Source organism: Pristis pectinata, chromosome 29 (genome assembly GCF_009764475.1).
Source record: "Pristis pectinata isolate sPriPec2 chromosome 29, sPriPec2.1.pri, whole genome shotgun sequence".
In the NCBI taxonomy this organism is placed as follows: Eukaryota; Metazoa; Chordata; class Chondrichthyes; order Rhinopristiformes; family Pristidae; genus Pristis; species Pristis pectinata.
Genome location: NC_067433.1, coordinates 1,532,824 through 1,555,540, shown reverse-complemented (window position 1 = coordinate 1,555,540; position 22,717 = coordinate 1,532,824). Strand labels below are relative to the sequence as shown.

General features: G+C 47.6%; 1 protein-coding gene across 1 annotated transcript in view; it reads right to left on the bottom strand.

The window, feature by feature from the left end:
* Positions 1-15,234, bottom strand: part of LOC127584141 (fibroblast growth factor 17-like) — a 75,290-nt gene extending 60,056 nt beyond the window's left edge. The window contains exons 1-2 of the mRNA XM_052040722.1: positions 15,047-15,234; positions 12,500-12,578 (exon numbers count right to left, since the gene is read on the bottom strand). Coding sequence (XP_051896682.1) covers positions 12,500-12,578; positions 15,047-15,234 — 267 coding nt within the window. The remainder of the gene's footprint in view (positions 1-12,499; positions 12,579-15,046) is intronic.
* Between the last annotated feature and the right edge of the window lie 7,483 nt (positions 15,235-22,717).

Sequence of the window (22,717 nt, the reverse complement as noted above, 5' to 3'; positions counted from 1 at the left end):
AACGACATACTGTGGTAGAGAATGCAAACTAATACTAACGAAACACACACGCAACGCTACACCCGTTAACACGACACTTCAAATAAGAATCGCGTTCGTACCGTCCACGACACACGCGATCCCCTGAGGGGCCCACCGAGTGCGGAACTCAGCTAGGGTGCCCGCGGAAACCGCGTGCTCCCTCTCTAAATGCACCCGCGCACACATGTAAGCGCGGAAGACAGGCAGGCAGGCGGACCTGCTGGGACCCTCGGCCGCCCACCGCCGCATCCCGTGGATGGCCAGCTTGGCCAGGCCCAGCAGGAGACCAACCAGGAGATCTGCCGCGCGCCCCTCCCCGCGCCGCACCGGGTGCCCGTAAATCAACAGCGCCAGGCTGAAGTGCAACCAGAACTTAAGCAGCAGCCCCCGCAGATACTCGAAGAGGGGCTCAGTACTACCCCTCCCACATTGTGACCCTCCCTCAGTACCAACCCTCCCACAGTGTGACCCTCTCTCAGTAATGCCCCTCCCACAGTGTGACCCTCCCTCAGTACTGCCCCTCCCACAGTGTGACACCCTCTGTACTTTAGTATAAACCTGGACTTTAGTGCACAAGTCTCTGGAATGGGACTTGAACCCAGAACCTTCTGACTGTGAGGCCTGAGCTCTGGCCAATGGGCCGCACTCCAGCAAGGTGTGGGAGAACGTCTTGTGCCCACAGTGTGGCAGCAGGTCCCTCCCTGTGCTCTTGGCATCCTGCCAGCCTCCAGCAGAATGCCTTCTTTGTCAAACTTGGCCAGGACAGGACATCTGTATCTTGGAAGTGAGGAGAGAATTTGTTGCATCCTCTGCTTCTGATAAACTGAGTGCAGCATGTTAATTTGCTCTTATCACCAGACAGGCATTCATAAATCATCACCTCCAGGGGAGCCCCAGTAAAGCAGATTGTGTTGATCACCCATTCTATTATGAGTGGGTAGTTTTGGGGGGCCAGGGAACACAGGTTAAGTGACCTACATTGCAGCAGCAGCTGACAGATATAAGGTTATAAGATAGGTCAGACTGAAAGTGTCCTTACAAAGCAAGCCTGCGTAATTCACTTGTGTAGCTCATGACGGAAGTGGAGATTAAGGAAACCATTTCACAATAACTTGGAGAGATGGCTGAGGGAAAAGGATATGGTAACCAGATTGGGATAATGTTTGGAATGGAATGGATTGGATGGCCCGTGTGGTTTTATTTTTTGTAATTTCTGCAGTCTCTGTGACCCAGTGACATTGATTATCAGAGGTGCCAACCGGGGAGCTACTCACTGAACACCAATGTCTTTTTCATGGGATGCTGAGGTGGATTTGGAAGTTAGCAGCACCTTGGCGAAGGGCATTATGTGGAGCTCAAGGCTGGTTTGAGAAAAATGATGGCCTGTTGCACTTCAAGCTGATGAACTACACTTTGTTAATGGTACGGATGAGGCTGCCTCCCCGTGGGTGGAGTTAATGAGACACAGATACTGGAATCTGGAGCAACAAAAACCAAACTGTTGAGGAACTCAGTGGGTCAGGCAGCATCCGTGGAGAGAGATGGACAGTCAACGCTTCAGGTCGAGACCCTTCATCTGGACTGGGCTGGAAGAATGATGCTGATCAACAATCTGTGGCATCACGTCCCTGGGACTAGGGGTTGTTGCCAACACGTCTGAATCACCCTAGAGATGAATCTCCAGAGGGGAATCAGTGGGGCTCAGATAGTTCATTGAAGGAGTGGGGGAAAGGGTCTGACTGGCATTAAGCAAACAGTTCCAGTCCCCCTCCACAACTTTGCCTGACCCCACTCCCTCAGCTTAGAAAACCTCATATCTACCTTTGTTGCCTCGAGATGTCTGTTCCAGTGGACCTTGGCTGACCCAAACTCTGCACGTTTCCTGACTCCGCTTTGTTCCCTGATTATGCCTCTGTTTGCTGGATTTTCCACCAACAATTTCACAATGATAAGACCCTCATCCTTGCTTTCAAGTTGCTCCATGTATTCCCCCACCGTCCCACTCTCACCTTTCCTCTACAATCTCTTCCAGCCTTAGAGAAGTTTCCATTTCCCCGGTTCTAGCCCTTTGATTGTAATCACTTCACCGTCAGCACATGTGCATTCAGCTGTTCTGAACTCTTAAATTCTTTTCCTGGATCACTACCTGCCTTTTTGCTTTGAGGTACTCCTTAAAACCTTGGCCCATGACCCAGCCTTTGGTGATCTGTTCTAATACATCCTTCTGTGGCTCGGTTTGATAGGACTCCTGTTACATTTGGTTGAGGTGTTCTTTAGGGTGGCACAGTGCTGCATTTAGTAGAGCCACTGCCTCACACTCGGAAATCCAGGTTCAATCCCAACCTCTGACGCTGAGTGTGTGGAGTTTGCACGTTCTCCCTGTGACCTTTCCTCTAGGTGCTCCAGTTTCCTCCCACATCCCTAAAACATGTAGGTTGGTAGGTTAATTGTCTGCAGTAAATTGACCCCAATGTGTAGGTGAGGGGTGGAATCTGGGAGAGCTGATGGGGATGTGGGGAGAAGAAAACGGGGTTAGTTAGCATTAATGTAAATGGATGCTTGATGGACTCGGTGGGCTGAAGGGCCTCTGTGCTATGTGACTCTTAATGCAATTGTTGCTGGCTTCTGACTGATATAGGAAAGGGAACAGGGCATGGCAGGGATATTAGGCAGTGAGAGGACACCTTGTCCTGGACCCACCCACATTGAGTAGGGAAGTGAAAGGTCTGGGTCCCCAACCAGTTTGACAAGGTTGTACAGAATTTGTTACAGTGCTGAGGTTCTGTTACATGAGGTTGTGACTTCTTTAAAGACTGCAAGTTGAACTCTGCATCGGATGCATCTGTCTCACCAGCCCACTGATATGTTGCTGGAGGCAGGAGCTGGAGGCAGTGTGTACTTTGAGACAATCGATACTCGTTAGGAGTTAGTGACAAGTGACATGTCTGTGCTGGGTGACAGGATGATGGCAGACGCTGGAATCTGGAGCAACAAACAATCTGCTGGAGGAGCTCAGTGGGTTCAGCAGCATCTGTGGGTGAGAGGAATTGTCGAATCAGGACAGGGTGATGGCAGGAATTAGAGTGGTGGCCAGCGACAGCTTGTGCCCATCTTGTCCGGTTCAGCAGTAAATGAAACTAACTGTGCCTGGAACACACGGGAGACAGAACCACCTGAACAGTCATGGACACTGGTCCCAGACCTTCCCTAGGTTAGCACATTTATGACAGAAAGGAACAACCTCAGAAAGTTCTAAAGCATCTACAAATAATGAAGTGAAGGTAATGTTTTATTTTAAGAAATGCAGTGGTAAATTTGTGCAAAGGAAGATCCCATGCAGAGCAATGGGATATTGTCCAGATAATCTATTTTTGTGACGTTGTTGTGGGATAAATGGCCCCCAGGATATCACAAAGAACTACCCTGCTCTTCCCCAGAATGTTTTATATCCACCTGAGGAAAATTGAGACTTGGTAGAATCTCACAAAATTGAAAGGCAGTACTTGATCTGGGTTGTCTGTCCAATGGGACAATAATCTCTTAGTACCCCCCCTCCCACAGTGTGACACTCCCTCAGTACTGCCCCTCCCACAGAGGTGCTCCCTCAGTAGTGCCCCTCCCACAGTGAATCTCCCTCAGTACCATCCCTCCCACAGTGTGTCGCTCCCTCAGTACTACCCCTCCCACAGTGCAGTGTTCCCTCAGTATTGCCCCTCCCACAGTACTGCCCCCCACAGTGTGACCCTCCCACAGTACTGCCCCTCCCACAGTGTAACGCTCCCTCAGTACTGCCCCTTCCACAGTACCACCCCTCCCACAGTGTGACCCTCCCTCAGTACTACCCCTCCCACAGTACTGCCCCTCCCACAGTACCACCCCTCCCACAGTGTGACCCTCCCTCAGTACTACCCCTCCTACAGTGTGACACTCCCTTAGTACTGCCCCTCTGACAGTGCAGCACTCTCTCAGTACAGGAATGTGTTAGGATAATTGAGTCTGAATATCTGAAAGCAAAATCATTCAATTTAATGCCACATTTGGAGCACCTCATTCACTGCCCTTTTTCCATCTGCTGAAGAACATCTGAGATAGCAGATTTCATGCATCATTAATGAAATTATTAATTCTGGAGTCCCAGATGGTTATAAATACTCACTTCCTCATTGCACTGAGCATTTTATTTGATCGCCTTCATTATCTCACATAAGCTCCTGTTTCAACATCCCGAGAGTGCAAATATTTGGCAGAATAAATGGCCTTTGTAAAGTGGAAACCTTCTCCTGGGAAAATGCAGCAGTTAAACCCGTTTCATAGTCTGGATCTATTAGGTGTCTAGTAAACAAAACGCTAGCCCTTGGCCCTTGAGGGACTAAAAGCCTTAATGCAGCCTCTGGTTAGCTGAGCTCGTGTATGGAGGGGAACCACAGAGAGTGACAAAGGGCAATTGGAAACAATTATCTCCCTATTGTGAGTGATTGAGGAGGCAACAATAGTTAACAGGTACTTAAGTTTAGTGTGGCGCTGGGACCGATGTAATTGCTGGGCTGTTGGACCGGGCTGGGTTCAGCAGGGGTGGGGACTGGGGCGTGGATATGAGGGGCTGGTGGGGAGTCAGGCAAGGGACCGCCTGAGGCAAAGAAACCCAATACAAAAAGCTCCTCCGTTCTGTATATTCAGATAACAAACTTAAAACAAGAACTGTTAACCCATTAGTGGCCACTATCGGTGGATGTGATTCAGTCTGTCACCTGATTAGCAGTGGCTGGATTTGCACTTGGGCACAGGTAGGACCCCTCCCCAGCTCCAGGGCTGGGAATATACATTGCTGATTCCTTGGGCTCTAAAATCCATGTGTTTATGAAAGGGCACGTGAGGGGGGCAAGGACTGATCTATTGGTCAAACTATGCAAGCTCATGTAGCTCGATTGTGAATGTTAATGTGCTGGGTGTAAGCACACTAGACAAGCTTGGAACAGTTTCAAAGTAATGTCTGGAGAATTACTCCCGGATCCTTTGACAACCTGTGCCGACCTGTCTATCCAAGCCTTGGTGTGGGCAGCACACTTCCATCTGTAGGTCCTTGTGGGGCTGACAGTTTGGGAAGGATGACTCTCTGCTGGAAATGCTCTGAAATACGACAAATTCCCATCAGTTCATTGTCAAATACACCAGGGTGCAATGAAATTCCTTGCTCGCGTGAAGCTCATAAACAGTGTTTATGGTAATTCTAAATACAATGATAAATACAGCGATGAGAGCAAGAACAGCAGAATGATGTAGTCGTCCAAATTGAGGTAGTGCAAAAAGAAATGTTAAAGTGACAATAATGGATGAGGTAGAATTTAGGGTTCAAGAAGATGGCAGCACCACTGGGAAGGGATGTGCAGGAGCAACTTCAGCACGTGGACTGTGGTTCCAGAAGGAAGCTCACCACCTCTTCCTCAGGGGCTGGAAAGGCTGGGCTGTAAATGTTGCCCTTGCCATTGAGTTAATGACTGAAAGAAATGCAGCAGCAGAATTAACATTGCAAAAGTGCCCCAGGGCATTTCATAGCAGTGTTGTCAAACTTTAATTCCCATACCTATTATTGAAAGCGACTGGGACAAGGAGAGGCCATTTGGCCCATAAGCCTGTTCTGTTGTTAAGTGAGATTGCAGCAGATGTTTGACTTAATCTCATAGACCTGCCCACCCCCCACCCCACCTGTAGACTTTCAGTAACCACGGGCATAAATTGATAGTTGATGTTTGTGGAAGGAAATTCCAAATTTCTCCAGAGAGAAGACAGATGCAGATGGAGTCCGGATGATTGGTCTTGACTCAAAATGTCAACTGTCCATTTCCCTCCATAGATCCCGCCTCACCTACTGAGTTCCTTCAGCATTTTGTGTGTTGCTCCAAATTTCTCTGTGTGTAGAAATATTCCTTAACTTCATTCCTGCAAGGCCTAACCAGTGGAAATAGTTCCTCTTGATTCATCTTATCAATTCCTCTTAATAGCAGGAAACTTTCACTCAGATCACCTGATAACCTTTCAAATCCTGAGCCCTACTCCCCTAGATTCTGTGGCCGCTCCCCAGGACTTAACCCTGGAGTTCTTATACTGGTAAATCTCAAGTGCACTCCCTCCAAGGTCAATACATTCTCCTGTTTTTCATAACTTACATTCCAAAAACTTCTCGTGATTTTCAAATTTCCACTCAATTTTTCTTAATCTTAGATCATAGAGTCATACAGCACTGAAACAGGCCCTTCGGCCCCCCCCAAGTCCGTGCCAACCATCAACCACCTTACACTAATCCTTCACTGATCCCATTTCATTCTCCCCATATTCGCCTCAATTTTCCCCAGAATCTATCAATTACCCACACACAGGGGGCAATTTACAGCAACCAATTAACCTAACAACACATCTTTGGGAAGTGGGAGGAAACCGGAGCACCCGGGGGAAACCCACGCAGTCACAGGGAGAACATTCAAACTCCACACAGCACCGGAGGTCAGGATCGAACTGGGGTCTCTGGAGCTCTGAGGCGGCAGCACTACCCACTGCACCACTGTGCCATCCTTCCCTGACCCAGAAACTCACTATTATAACTGGATTCAGAATTGGCTCCCCCATAGAAGACAGAGGGTGGTGGTAGATGGAGCATATTCTGCCTGGAGGTCGGTGACCAGTGGTGTTCTGCAGCGATCTGTTCTGGGACCCCTGCTCTTTGTGATTTTTATCAATGACTTGGATGAGGATGTGGAAGGGTGGGTTAGTAAGTTAGCTGATGATACAAAGGTTGGTGGTGTTGTGGATAGTGTAGAAGGTTGCTGTAGATTACAACAGGACATTGATAGAATGCAGAGCTGGGCTGAGAAGTGGCAGATGGAGTTCAACCCGGATAAGTGTGAAGTGATAGACTTCAGGAGATCAAATTCGAAGGCAAAATACAAGGTTAATGGCAGGACTCTTAGCAGTGTGGAGGAACAGAGGGATCTTGGGGTCCACGTCCATAGATCCCTCGAGGTTGCCACACAGGTCCATAGGGTTGGTAAGAAGGCATATGGAGTGATGGCCTTCATTAGTCGGGGTATTGAGTTCAAGAGGTGGTGTTGCAGCTCTATAGACTCTGGTCAGACCACACTTGGAGTACTGTGTTCAGTTCTGGTCGCCTCATTATAGAAAGGATGTGGAAGCTTTAGAGAGGGTGCAGAGGAGATTTACCAGGATGTTGCCTGGATTGGAGAGCATGTCTTATGAAGATAGGTTGAGTGAGCTAGGGCTTTTCTCTTTTGAGCGAAGGAGGATGAGAGGTGACTTGATAGAGGTGTCCAAGATGATAAGAGGCATAGATCGAGTGGACAGTCAAGAGACATTTTCCCAGGGAGACAATGGCTAACATGAGGGGACATAATTTTCAGGTGATTGGAGGAAGGTATAAGGGGGATGTCAGGGGTAAGGTTTTTACACAGAGAGTGGTGGGTGCGTGGAATGCACTGCTGGCGGAGGTTGTGTGGGCAGATACATTGGGAACATTTAAGATACTCTTAGAGAGACACATGAATGACAGAAAAATAGGGGGCTATGTGGGATGGAAGGGTTAGATAGATCTTAGAGCAGGATAAAATGTCAGCACAACATTGTGGGCTGAAGGGCTGTAGTGTTCTATGTTCTATAACCTTTCTTCCTTGTTGTAGTGAATCTTTCTCTTCAGATCTCTTATTTCCCTTTTCCTTGTGTGTCCGGTACTGCCTGCAATTCTTTTACTGGAATGGAAACAAGTCTCATTCAAATTTATTATTGTGTTCTTGGGTTTTCATGCATTTTTCCTGTGCTTAACAATAAACATGCTTTGCTTGCTTCGTCAGGAGTATAGGGAAGACAGACAATAGAGCTGGGAAAGAAAGAGTGAGGAGGGAGAGCAGGATTGACAACAGAGATGAGAGAGTGGAGAGAGAGGTGGAGACAGAAAGAGGAAAAATAAGGTACAGAAAAGGAAGAAGGGGGAAGGGAGGCAGATCCAGGTAGTAAGGACAGAGAGAGAATGCGTGAGTAACAGAAAGTTAGATAAATCGGACAGAGAAAGAGAGATTTGTCAATAGGTATATTGGAACATGTTCTGTGGATCTTATTTTGCTTCGCATTTGTTTCCTGTTGAACTCATCCATTTTTATTACAAAATGGTACATGAAGAAAAATCTCATGTAAAGATAGGCAACATTTTTACATTTTGCATATAATACCCACTACAGTTTCATTATTTAAACATCATCTGTGGGCAATATCCTCTCAAAAACTGTGTGTGAAGAGCTTTGAGGGGGCTGCTTTCCTCCACAGGTCCTTTGCCCAGCTCACACCCTCCCTGAGAACACCCTGCTGTAGGTAATCCCACAGCTTTCGGTGGTCTGGTCAGCAACACTCAGCCATGGTTGGTCTCCCTTTCGAAAAACCCTTCCAGCCTCTCCCTCCCTGAGAGCTGGGGGGATTGTGGGTGGGGTTTGTAATGGGGGAGCTCTCCAGCTTGTGGAACGTAATCTAAAATAAAACAGATAAAATAAAACACTTAACAGGCCAGGCAGCATCTGTGGAAAGTGTTAATGTCGCAGGTTGAAGGTCCACCATCAGAAACCTGAAACATTAATTCTGTTTCTCTCCCCAGAGATGCTGCCTGACCTGCTGAGTGTATATAGTGTTCAATTTTCCAGCATCTGCAGCTTATTGATTTTCAAAGGAATATAATGCACTGGTTTGGCTCACAAGCCCAGACCCTGCTCAGTGTGGTTACAGGTAGAAGCCCCACGTGTGGTAACACTCTGTGTCTAACAAGGCTGTACATGTCTCCAGAGGCAGCCACACACAATGGCAGCCATCAGGTCAGTATGGCAGGGGTCTGCTCTTCCCCACATTTGGCCCAGCTTGTATGTGGTGTTCCTGTGGTATGGGTAAACCCTTGGCCTGCAGACTTGGTAATAATGACAGCAATGTTATGGAGGGTAGGAAAGATGGGTCACGGAAAGCGGGTGGCACTGTAGCACCGCAGGTAGTGCTGCTACCCCACAGCTCCAGAGATCTGGGTGTGATCCTGACTACAGTGTGGAGATTACACGTTCTTCCTGTGACAGTATGGGTTCCTCCCAGGTGCCCGGATTTCCTCCCACATCTCAAAGAAGTGCAGGTTGGTCTTGCACCTTACTGTCTGCCTGCACTGCACTTTCTCTGTAACTGTAACACTTTATTCTGCATTCTGATATTGTTTTCCCTTGTACTACCTCAATGCATTGTTGTAATGAAATGATCTGTATGGATGGCATGCAAAACAAAGTTTTTCACTGTACCTCAGTACATGTGACAATAATAAACCAATTTACCAATTTAATTGGCCACTGTAAATTGCCCTAGTGTGTAGGTAAGGGGCAAAAGAATAAAAATAAGGGGAAATTGATGGCATGTGAGAGAAGGTGCAGAGCCACAGGGGAACTAGGCATGGGATTGATCTGCCAGGAGCTAGCATGGATTTGATGAACCAAGTGGCCTCCTGTGTTGTTACAAATGGGTAAGTATGGAAGCTGCTCCATGAGCACCACGTACCTGATCACCTGATCACCAAGTTCCTACTGGTTATGAAGAGAGAGCCCAACCTACCTGGACACCATCTATTTGGCAACTTGTTCCTGTCAGTTTTTGGTGCAGGCCTGGGGTCCCAGCACCTAAGGTGGTCACACCTGATGGTGGGGGGAAGAGAGGATTAGGTCTGCCACCTACCAAAAGACATGGTCACTCTTGCCCTGGTTCACAGTAGCTTAAAACACTCTCACGTGTCCACATGTCTGTGAATTGACTGCTGGTTGGAGCAAAAGGTAATGATGTCATCCATGTAGAGGGAGTCCTTAACCAGAGCTGTGTTCTACATGGTGGAACTGCCAGAGGGCTCAAAATAGCAAATGAATAAGACCAGAGAGAGAGAAAGCAGCCCTGCCTGACTTCAGATCCAATCCGAGAGTTCCATCAATCCCAACCAGTGATTGGGATTGTACTGCTGACATCCACATGGAGACATCAGATCCAGTGCAGAGTCCATGCCCCAGATCCATGTGGGCTATTCTCCTGCTCCTGCTGATGAGGCAAGTACGCCAGGGGAATTACCCCTGAGCAGAGTGAGATTGTAAGAGATCTTTTTGCTTTGAACATGACTGCTCTGAGCCTGTGGACAATGGTCTTTTCAGAACTTTGTAGTTGACATTTAGCAAAGAAATGGGCTGCCAAATGTTGCTTTTCTTTCATCTCTGCCATTCTGATGAGAACGTTGATGTCTTTCTTCATGACCATGCTGCCTGGTTGAAGCAGATTGAAGCACACTTCCAATCCCATAGAGTGAAGACAACTGCACCAGTAATCCTTCCCAGTTCTGGTGAAGATTCATTGACCTGAAATGTTGACCCTGTTCCCTCTTGATGAATGCTGCCTGACCTGCTGAACTCTTCCAGCATTTTCTACTTTTGCTTCAGATTTCCAGCATCTGCAGTTTTTTGAATTTGTCATGAGAAGTCCTACACTTCAGAGAAGGGCTGAATGGCCTTTGTCAATTGATCCTTGCTCTCCTGCTCACCATCTCTCAGGCTCTCTGAATTAGACAGCGAAAAGTCTGAGAGGATTGGCTGTCTGTGAGCCTCACCCCACGTGGCCTGACATAAGGGAACTTCAGGCTGCTGATCACAAAGCTCCTTCCATTCACCACTTCTTACCTTCTCCACAGAGTGCACTCTGGATCAGAAGAGGACCTTTGGGGGCTTGGGAGTCAAGAGCCAGGCTGACTGAAAAATCATCCTTCTAAATTCCTCCCAACACCGATCCACATCCAGTTTGAACAAGTCCTGCATAGTTTTCTTGAGCTGTGATACATCCCTTTGCCCCTCTGCCCCCTACTCTTTCTCCCTCAGCTTCTCTCTCTTGCTCGTTATTGGCTTTAATATCTTCCCAGTGGTGTACTATGGAGCCAAAGACAGGTTTTATAGTGCCCCAATGAATCTAAACCCTTCTTAGTTCTTGATGTTCTCTGGGGATTTAAGTTCTCCAGTTGACATCCGATATCTCCTTGACTGTCTCTGGTCATCCTGTGGTTGATGGTCAGTTGGAGGAAACCAGTGGTCGGAGAGGAAAACTGTTAGATAGGCAAGTCAGACATTGAGCTTCAGGAACTTGAATATTGAACTCCCTTGGGCTGGACCAGGCTCCCACTGCAAGGTTACTGAAGGTATCAGGGAGCTCCCCATCTTTTCCCCATTTCCATCAGGAGTTTGATTGTATGGTTCTGTGTTCCACCATCCAGCTCATCACCAAGTACCTCAATGTTGTGGTTGAAGACTGTGGCCTGGAGGTCACCAGCTATGCTTTAGGTTCCTGCTGCTTGCTCCTGAGGGTAACGGTATAGACATGGGTCTAGTGGAGTGAAGTGTCCTATTTCAGGATACTTACTACAAATGAACAGATGACTCACCCTCCCATCTGACCACTGCCTTGAAGATGGCGAGTTGGATTCCAGGCAGCAGAATTCCCAGGCCAGACCCATGGTTATTATTGCCTCCTGAACATATTGCAACACTGCCAGTAATTAGTGAGATGTGTGATCCCATATTCCACAGGAACAGGTCTCCCCTGCTCCTGGGTGGATGGTTGTGCTGTACATTGGTTAGCTGGTTTGATGAATGTTTCTGCTGCAGATTCTGGATCCAGTGTGTGGTGTGGTGCACAGGAACTGCTGGATGGCACTCAGGCCGAGGAAGGAGTCAACTGTAGGGTCTCCTGGGCTGATGTGACCACATCGTGCTCCTTGGCCTTCCCTGTTGGTGTACACTGTGTGACCACCATGCCATTGCTGGTTTCCCAGAGTCAGGGGCGATGGTGTGGTTGCTTCTGGTGCTTTGGACATGGCACCAGCTCTCCCTTGGCTCGAGTGTGGTCATGGCCAATTAATAAACCTGTTTTGCCATTTCCTCTGGTGCTTTCCTTGATGATCAGCAAAGAAGTTACCGCTGTTGTTGGGGCTCTAGGCAGCTCCTCCTCCTCACATCTCAAGTGGTGGACCTCTGGTTCAGTGGAAGTGTTTCTCTCTCGTCCCATGTCATCGTCACTCCTCCACTCTTTCCATCTCCCTTGTTAATTCCATTCCTCCTCCATGCTGTCCTCCTTCTCCTCAACATGGTGTATCATGTGGATAATGGTGGGGGTGTGGTGATAACTGGCTCTGCTCAATACTGTTAGCCCACTCTGGGATGTCTAATAGAGATGACCAGCCATATGTTGTAGCAGTTGGCCTCCTGCCGGTTAGTGTCTGCTAACCCTCCTTGCAGGCAGGCTACAGCTGAACAGGAGGCTGCTTCATGCCTGGGTTTGTTGCAGATCAGGACACCTGAATTATTGGCATCACAAGGGCTCAGTTCATCCCAAGCAAGAAGCACATTGGTAGATTGAAGATGTCTAACTTCAGCCTCACCTTGGGGCTCCCCTTTCTGGACCAGATCCCATGCATATCTTGGATGTTGATGCTCCCCTCTGCTCTTTCATTGGAACTTCTGAGGAAAATGAGCATTTACACAGTGGGGGCTTGAACATGTCCACGATCAGATCAACAGAAGGACATCATTCCCCTTTACTCTCAAAGCCTTTATGTTCTTCAGGCAACCTTTGACTTTTTTTGCATCAAGTAAGGCCTTCTTCACAAAGATGCTTTATTACCCTGGGGTGGTTCCTTCACAAGGTCGACTTTATCCTGAAGGTGTTGTGATCCCTATACCCTGGTACTTGAGGAGCTTTTGCAACCTTAGCTACTGTAATCGGCGGTGGTAACCCAGTGTCCCCCTACTGGGATATGATGTTAGACTGGTCTATAGACAGCATTAAGATCCATCCATCCATCCGTCAGTACATTACCTGTTCTCAGCCTGGGAGAGCTGCCTTGGCAACTGAGCCTTTCCCTAACCTACTGATCATGGCCCTCAACTGTTAAACTGTGACTTTGTAAAATTCTGTGGATGATGTTCCTCAGACCCAGGTCCTGTTAGTTATTTTGGTTAATCTAATTATCAAGCAGTGTTATCTGGATGTTGTTTAATTAGCAATATAGATTGGCATTAATTCCAACCCCATTAATTCTCTGCCAAGAAGCATCATTTTCTTTGAGTTCTCAATTATCCACTTTAGAATTAATCATGAATGTAATTTACTTGTGTCAAGCATTGGCCCATAGTTGGTGAAGTGAATGAAGGCGACATCAACTGATTAGATGCTGGTGTTTGTTTTATCTTGGATTTCAGAAGGCAGCTATCCCTGTGCCATATCCAGCTCCCACAGCAGTGTCACGCATATTCTGAAGATCAACTGCAAAGTGCTGTTAATCCACCACTCACATTGACACATGATGTGGCAGTATCTGGATTTTAAAATACTTGTCTTTTTTTTGTGGTCTTGCCTCTCCCCACCTCCTCCAGTCCTCCAAGGTCTCTGTGCTTTGGCCTTAGATGCCAGGACCCTAAGCTTTGAAATAGCCTCCCCCTACCTCCCTCTCCCTATCCCTTTAAAGCATTCATACTCAGCCAGTACCCTTCAACAGAACTAACTAACTGAATGCAGGGACTTTGACCTGAAATGCTGGCTCTGGTTCTCCCTCCGTGGATGCTGCCTGACCTGCTGAGTGTTTCCAGCATTGGCATTACTTGGGTTTTCAGGCTGGTATTCACTTACATTGTTGTGATGTGTGATGTGTGCACACAGGATTTGCACACTCAGTTTTGGATATTGTTTTCTCTGGAGGTTTGGGAAGTGTGAGATAGATCTAGTAGCATTGTTTAAGAAGTGGAGGTGGGGTAGGATGGAAAGTGGTTGGGTGAGGGGTTGGGGTGGCGATGGTGTTGGAGGATATGGGAGACAGAATGAGTATCATGGAATCTCAGGATGAATAGGCACAGCCCCTTGCCTGTGGCGTTCCCCAATTCCTTTGCTGATTGGGTATAAAGAAACTGGTGGAGCAAAGGTAAACCCAACATCAAAGTGACTGAAGAGGCTTTGTAGTGTGTGATACTGCCATGGATGAACATTCTTGCGCAGTGGGGAGGGGAGGGAGGTAATTCTGGAAGAATGTCTGTGGAGCTGATACATGTGGAAACATAGCGATGGTGTATAAAAGAGGAACAACAATGTGCCCTCAGTCAGCACCAGTGCTAATCCACGCAGCCCCAGAATATCAAAGGCATGCAGGACCAAATGGTAGTAATTATGTGAGGTGTTGCAGGGCCCTCACGTACTAATCCCAGCCAAATGGACCAGTCACACATACAACAGAAAAATCCCAGGGCATTGACACCTACCTGCAAGAGCCTTTTGTTCCTTGGGCAGGAATGCGAAGGAGGTGGAAGCTTCAGGAGTTTAGGGGGAGGGAGAGATCTAAGAAGCAAGTGGTTAACCCTTTGTGAGATCAGGTAACATGGCTCCACTCTTGTCCATTGCAGTTTAAGTGATCACAGGACACCTGACTGGAGAGGTTTAACACCACAGTCCTGGTGACAGGAATGCAAACTTGTTAGATCTGGCAACACAAATTTAGACAATTCTCATTGTTGTTTTCAATCCATATCTCCGTCACCTCTTCCAGTCCTCAAGAGTTTTCAGGAACCATCCCTGATTACCATCATTGCACCATTGACAATCACACCTTCTGCTGCCTGGGCCCTGAGCTCTGGAATTCCTTCCCTCAACTCTCCACCTCTTTATTTCTCTCACCTTCTTGAAGATATTCCTTGAAATCCACCACTATAACCAACCATTTTATCATCTGTCCTTCAAACACTCCCCTGAAGTATCTGGGAACTTTACTGGGTTCACAGATTTGGGGCTCTAACGAGAGTAATTAATGTGCAAACAACAAGATGTTTTTTCACCTAGATTCCAGCGTCTGCAGTCGTTGTTTCTGTAATTAATGTGCAAACTTTGTCTTTTTGCTACTAGTGAAACTGGCCATGTGATCACTAACACGGTGGGGACTAACCTTGGCAAACTTTGTGTAGGATCAAACATTTGGTCCTTCACACTAAAGCTTGAGCTGTCAATGCCTGTGGCTACAACCAGCTCATATCCCACAAATCTGGTGTGGAAGCAGGTTATCCATGGTCCTGAAGGACTGCCGAAGAAGCAGCAGCTCTTGGAGGGCAGTTGCGTACTTGGGAACCTTTGCATTTTGCCGACACTGAGACTGTTCCAGCTGGAACCCCGGCTGCATGGTGCATGAGGGTGGGTGTGGCACAGTGTTTGTGCTGTGCAGACACAAGTCCGTCCATTGCCCACACCCACAGAACCATGCGTGCATACTCAACTGCACCTGAAAGCTGAGTGGGGAAAGTCTAAACCCCCCCAGTCTCTGTAGCCCAACAACACAGTGATTAAAGGGATCAAAACTAAATGCTGGAAACACTCAGCAGGTCAGGCAGCATCTGTGGGGGGAGAAACAGAGCTAAGGTTTCAGGCTGATGACTCTTTATTGTGATTAAAAAAGTATTTGTATAAATCCTCAGTGAGGTGATAGAGCTTTTCCTTTTGTTTATTTAAGCCATGATAATTGTGAATTACTGGCAACTGCAGGAAAATAGTGTGTGTGTGTGTGTGTGTGTGTGTGTGTGTTTTGTGTGTGTGTGTGTGTGTGTGTGTGTGTGTGTGTGTGTGTGTGTGTGTGTGTATGTGTGTGTTTAGGCAGTTCTAAGGAGTCCCCCAACTTTAATTGGAGGAGCTGGATAGGTGGGGGTGGAGCTTATGCCCGCACACAAACCTCTGGCTCCTTGTGTTTCCCATTTATGCTGGTAGTGTCTGGGGGACGGGGGTGGGGGGTGGGGGGGAAGGTTACATAGAAAGGGAAGCTGTGGGCAGGAGGGAATTACAGAGATAGGGAGGGGTGTAGGGGACAGGGGTTACAGAGATAGGGAGGGGTGTAGGGTCTGGGGGTTACAGAGATAGGGAGGGGTTTAGGGGTTAGAGGGGGTTACAGAGACAGGGAGGGGTGTAGGGGCTGGAGGGGGTTACAGAGATAGGGAGGGGTTTAGGGGTTAGAGGGGGTTACAGAGGTGGGGAGGGGTGTAGGGGCTGGAGGGGGTTACAGAGATAGGGAGGGGTGTAGGGGCTGGAGGGGGTTACAGAGACAGGGAGGGGTGTAGGGGCTGGAGGGGGTTACAGAGACAGGGAGGGGGTGTAGGGGCTGGAGATGGTTACAGAGATAGGGAGGGGTTTAGGGGTTGGAGGGGGTTACAGAGGTAGGGAGGAGTGTAGGGGCTGGAGGGCATTGAAGTGATTGGAAGAGGTTTTCCAGTATCTGGGCTACTGGCAAGGTCAGCATTTATTGCCTATCCTTCAATACTGTTGACAAGTTGGGGTGAGCCACCTTCTTGAACTGTTGCAGTTCTTCTGGTGAGAGTTCTCCTGTAATGCTATTGGAATAGAGCTCCGGGATTTAGGTGCAGTGCCAATGAATGTCCGGTGAAATATTTCCAGGTCAGGAAGGTAAATGCAGTGGAGGGGAACCTGTGGTTGGTGGTGCTCCCATGCACCTGCTGCCCTTGTCCTTCGGTGGGAGAGGTGGTGGGTTTGGGAGGTGCTGTTGGAGTAACTGTAGTGCATCTTGCAGATGGTGCACACTGCAGCCGCTGTGTGCAGGTGATGGAGGGAATGAATGCCTCGGGGGTGGTGAATGGGCTACCTACCACGCAGGCTGATTTGTCCTGGCTGGTGTTGAGCTTCTTGAAAGTTATTGGAGCTGTACTCATCCAGGCAAGAGGAGAGTGCTCAGGAAACTTGGTTTGAGGGGCAGTAGGAGGATACAGAGATTGGGATGGTTGTGATGTTTGGGGGTGAAGTGAGGGGTGTAGAGGACAGAAGAGAGATTGGAAGAATGTTGTGCATTAATAAAATCATTAAAGCTCTGTAACATCCTCCTCTCCAAACTGTCGGAGCCTTTCCTCATATACCTGTCCTGCTCCAACTTGGATCCTGTTCATGGATGGCTCCTTTCACACATGGGGACTTCAATATACCCGGTTCCTTGACCGTGCCTGCTGAAATAATCTGTAGTTTGAGAACAGAAACCCCGCTGATGCAGGTCTGCTGCCCTCCCGTTGGCACCTCTGTCATCATTGCAGCGGCTTCCAAATAAACCCAGCTCATTTGCCTCCTGGGTCTCCCAGCAGGGGGGTTTCTGCACTCAACATACAAGAGAAGCTCTGAGATTCCTTCTCTCCTCCCCCAACAGTTGTTAATGGGAACACATTCTATTCAGTTAGTCAGAGATAACAGTGAGAAGACCTGCAATTGCACAGCGTCATTCAGCTCCGCAGCAGGTCTTTGAGCTTCCGAGTGTAAACATCTGAGTGTCAGCACTGCCGCAGCAAATTCTGCTCCCAGAGACCCCGGCACAAAATTGAGCCTGACACTGATGCAGTAGTGAAGGGAGTAATAACTCATCAGAGGGGCAGTACTGAGGGAGCTCCACGCTGTTGGGGGGGCAGTATTGAGGGTGTGTCACACTATGGGGGGGCGGTACTGAGGGAGGATCACACTGTGGGAGGGGTAGTACTGAGGGAGTGTCACACTGTGGGAGGGGCAGTACTGAGGGAGGGTCACACTGTGGGGGGGGCGGTACTGAGGGAGTGTCACACTGTGGGAGGGGCAGTACTGAGGGAGGGTCACACTGTGGGAGGGGTGGTTCTGAGGGAGGGTCACCCTGTTGGGGGGGCGATACTGAGGGAGTGCTGCACGTTTGGAGGTGCTGTCTTTCAGGTGAGAAGTTGAACTGCTGCCATACCAGTGCAGTTCAATAGGTATAACAGGTTACTCAGGACCACTTGAAGAAGAGTTCTCCTCTGTGTCCTCAGCAACATTATTTCTGGGAGCTTGCTATTCACAGATTGGCTGCCACATCTACAACATTAGTGACCACTTCAGGAATATTTCATTGACTTAGGAATATCCTGTTGTAAAATGTCATCTCTTATTCCATCTGTGAAGGTGCTTTGCACACAAACATTACTTAATCCAGTTTGGGTAAGAGTCTGCACTCCCCCACATCAACTTGTCTTTCCCTCCTCCTACCCAGTCTTTAGTTTGTAAGATAGTTTAACTTCCTGATATAGTAAGCAACTCACAAACGAGGCCATGACAAACATTGTACATTTTTTCATGAATTGGTAAGTGGTAGCCACCCCACCAATGGTCAGACACGTGGCCTTCAATATTGATCAGGGGGTGTGAGGAAGGGATGTTCCACAACACTTTGGAAGCTCTGTCAATAGTGTGTCTCTTTAATAGAGGGCTTGTGTTCCCAAAGTACACAGGATACAAATGCAAGATGCTGAGTTTAAGGCACTGTGCAAGTTTGAAACAAAGAAACCTAGAAGGGTTATCAGAATGACATATATTCAGCACAGAAGCAGACAGCACAGCTGTTAGAGATACTGCCTCACGGTTCCAGCAACACAGGGTCAATCCTGACCTCCAGCGATGTCTGTGTGGAATTTACACGTTTTTCCTGTGACCTTGTGGGTTTTCCCCCACGTGCTCTGGTTTCCTCATACAGCCCTAAGGTGTTCTGCTTAGTACATTAATTGGCTGCTCTCAAACACACACCCTAGTGTAGGTGAGAGCTGATGGACATGTGAGAGTGAGCGAGACAGCAGGTGGTTACAGGGAAATAAGTGAAGGAAGTGGATTGATGTGAGAACCAGCATAGACCTGATGAGCTGAATGGCCTTTGTGTCATAAGGAAGTAGGGAGAGGCCTTTCAGCCCATTCAACCTGGCACCAGCTCTTTGAAAGAGCTAGCCAGTCAATTCCTCTCTTCCCCAGACCTGCAAATGTCTCCCCCATTCCATGTTTATACAATTCCTCTTTGAAAGTTCCTGTTGAATTTGCTTCTTCCACCCTTTCAGGCAACATGTTCCAGGTCAGCTGCTTTCCATGGGGAACAAACCCAGCTCCTCTCTCATTCTTTTGCCATCATGTGTCCCTGGACATCAGCTGTTCTGCCACTGGAAAGCGAATCTGAACATTGTTGCAGCACCAGAGATAATTTGGCCCATTGAATCTACCATGTTGTTTTCCCCTCAGGTGTCCATCCTATTCCCCTTTGAAAGGAAACAAATTGTGGACATACTCAGACCAGGCACCAGTGGACTAGTTCACTTTTCAGGTCAGTGTCCCTGTTGAAAACCTCAATTGACTATTTGCCATCCTTCAGTGCGATTGGACCACTGCCCAGAATTCATTCCCTCATTCCCTGTATTTCCACCCCCCCCCCCCCCCAACAGTCTTGGGTTTGTATCACCTGGTCCTCAAACCATCCACTGGAAGGAACAGGTTCTCTTTCCCCTACCTAAACCATCGTATCTCATCTTCCTCCATCAGATCACAATGTTTACACCTATGAGAACAATTCTAGCTTTTCTAATCTAACCTTATGGTTAAAATTACTCATCCCTGAAATCCTCAGTTCTTCCTTCAACACCCTTTCTGATTTTGAAATCTCCTTTGCTCCAAGCCCTCCAGGTTTCCACAAACTGAAGTTATCCATCCCTGGGATCATTGTAGGAATCTCCTCTACACCTAAGGTCTTGGCATCCTTCCTAATGTGTGGATTCTGGTATTGGACATGATACTCCATGTGTTTTACAGAAGTATAGCCAACTCTTTTATACCCAATTCTTGATGAAACCCAGGTTCACAACTGTTTTAAAACTTAATTCAACCTGCAAACTTCAGATATTCAGGTGTGGACTCTGTTCTCTTGAAAACTCATTTTGTATATGATGACAAACTATGAACTGAAAGAGCCGAGGCCCTATTGCACTGTACACAGACCTCTAGCCTGGAGGCAACTCTTCACCTTTACTCTATGGTTTCTTTCTACAGTCCATCTTGTGTTAGAGAGATGGAGGATTTCAGAACTCAAGATACAGCCAGCTGTGCATAGGGGTCATTGCTGGCAATCACCTGGTCCACAGCAGCAGTGGGTGTGCTGGTAGTGACATTGGAAGAAAGATCTTTCAGGGAGTTAGTTGGGCTGGGACCTGAAGGGACTTGAACAGAAGGACGTGAATCATTGGAACAGGAACCAATGCAGGTCAAAGAGCAAAGGTAACAGTGAGCAGGATGATATGAGGAACAGATAGTTTAGCAGGAGCAATTAGTCTTACAGGATCATAGCTGATCCAATTGTAACCTTGTCCACTCTCCTGCTTACCCCCAGTAAACTTTCATCCTATTGCTTACCCAAAACTTATCTACTTCTGCTTAAAGTATTTGAAGATTCTGTTTCCAGCACCCCTGGATGAATAGTTCCAAAGATGTACAATCCTGAGAAAACAATTTCAGCTGTTTTAAATGGTTGACAAGGATACACTAGCTCCTGATTCTAGGGTCCCCATGAGGAAATATCCTTTTGCACCATTAAGATCTCCTCAGGATCTTACAATTCAATCAAGTCACCACTCGATCTTCCAGACAGCAGTAGATACAGGCCTGCCCTATTCAGCCCTTCCAGCATTAGGACAAAAAACTGACAGAGACTGCCTCTGACATGTTGCTGTCAGACAGCAAATACCTGGTATTAAGTATGCAACCTCCTCCTGGAGAACTCAGCTTGAGAGGTTTAAAACCCTTTGGATATCAATTCAAACACTACCCCTGCATCAACCGACCAATCCAAGCATGGATGATACAGTGGCAGAGGACCAAGTGTAGGGTGCTCCAGCAACACTGTTTGCATGGACCAGAGGTGTGTACATTGAATAGGACCCATAACCCAATTCAGAAGCAAGAATACCATCTGCCGTCAGGAAGGCTGGAGTGGTCTGTGCATTACCCCAGTCAAATAGCCAAAGGTGACTTTGGAAAAGTGACCAAAGGGCTCCCAGTACTTCTGAAAGGGGAGAAAGATAATTTGAACAAAGCAGTTCAAGGTTGATCGTGACTAACATGTTATTCAGACAACATATTAATGAGCTCCTGCCCCTGCACCATTTGTGGCCCTGTTCTGTAAAGATGTGGAAGCACTGCCCCTCACAGGACAGCATCAGAAAAGCAGCTGCTCAGGTGAGGAAACACCAGTCTATTACATCCCTGTAAGCCCTGTTCTAACAGACACCCCTCAAAACCCAGATCCTACACAAAACATACATGTAGTCAGAGTTTATAGACAGTAATAGGCCTTCAGGCCACCTCATCTGTGCTGACTGAGTTATCTTCCTGAGCTAGCCCCATATCCCTCCAAACCTTTCCTATCCATGAACCTGTCCAAATGCTTTTTAAACATAATAGTTGTACCCACTGCTACCAATTCCTCTGACAGCTTGTTCCATATACCAATCACCCTGTGTGGAAGAAGATCCCCCTCAGGTCCCTTTTAAATTTTCCTCCTCAAACTTATTCCCTCTAAATTGACTCCCCTGCTCTGGGAGAAAGGCTGACCATCCACCTTATCACCTAACTTCTACAAGGTCATCCCTCAGCATCCCACACCCCAGGCCTATCCTTGCAACTCAAACCCTCCAGTCCCAGCAAAACCTTGTGAATCTTTTCTGCACCCTCTCCAACTCAATCACATCCTTCCTGTAGTGTGGCAACCAGAACTGCACACTAACTCCAGGTGCTGCCTCGATGTCTTGTACACCTCTTGTACTCAGTGTCCTACCAAATGAAGGAAAACTTGCCCTAAGCCTTCTTCACCACCTTGTCTACATGTGGCACCACTTTTGTGGAACTATGTACTCATACTCCTAGATCTCTTCTACACCACTCTCCAGGACCCTGCCATTTATTGTGCAAATCCTGTCCTGCTTAACCTCCCAAAATGTATTTTACGATCATCCCAGTTAAATTCCATCTGCCATTCCTTGGACCACTTCCCCAGTTGTTCTAGATCTTGTTGTAACCAGAGACAACCTTCCTCACTGTCCACTACACTACCAATTCTGGTGTTATCAACAAACTTATCATGCCACCCACATTCTCATCCAAATCATTAATAAACAGAGGACCCAGCATCAATCCCTATAGCACACCACTGGTCACAGGCCTCTGATCTGAAAAACAATCATCTCCACCAAGCCAATTTTGTATCCTGTTGGCCAGCTCACCAAGTATGTGATCTAGCCTTCTGGGCCAATCTACCACATGGAACCTTGTCAAAAACCTTGCTAAAGTCAGTAGACTGTGCCCATCAATCCTCCTGGTAACCTCTTAATTTGAGAGAGATTATTTCCCCATGTGCAAAGCCACACTGACTTTCCCTAATCAGTCTTCACCTCTCCAAATGCAGATAGATCTTGTCACTTAGAATCCCCTCCAGTAACTTTCCCACCACTGACGTTAGGCTCACCAGCCTGTATTTCCCTGGCTTGACTGTGCAGCCCATCACCACCCATGGCCAAGGAAGATGCAAACATTTCTGCCAGGATCCAGCAGTTTCTTCCCTTGCTTCCCACAACATCCCACCCAAAATCATGAGCTGCTACCCAGTAGATCCAGCCTGCGGCCTCTCAATAGTCATTCAGTCTGTTGTAACATCTAACCCAGCATCCACTGCAAGACTAGCCCTAGTTCTTGAACATAGGTGGGGTTTGTTGTGAGAACATTACTCAGCAGGGTTGTGTGGTACATTAGGCAGATGCTGCAAATATAGTTC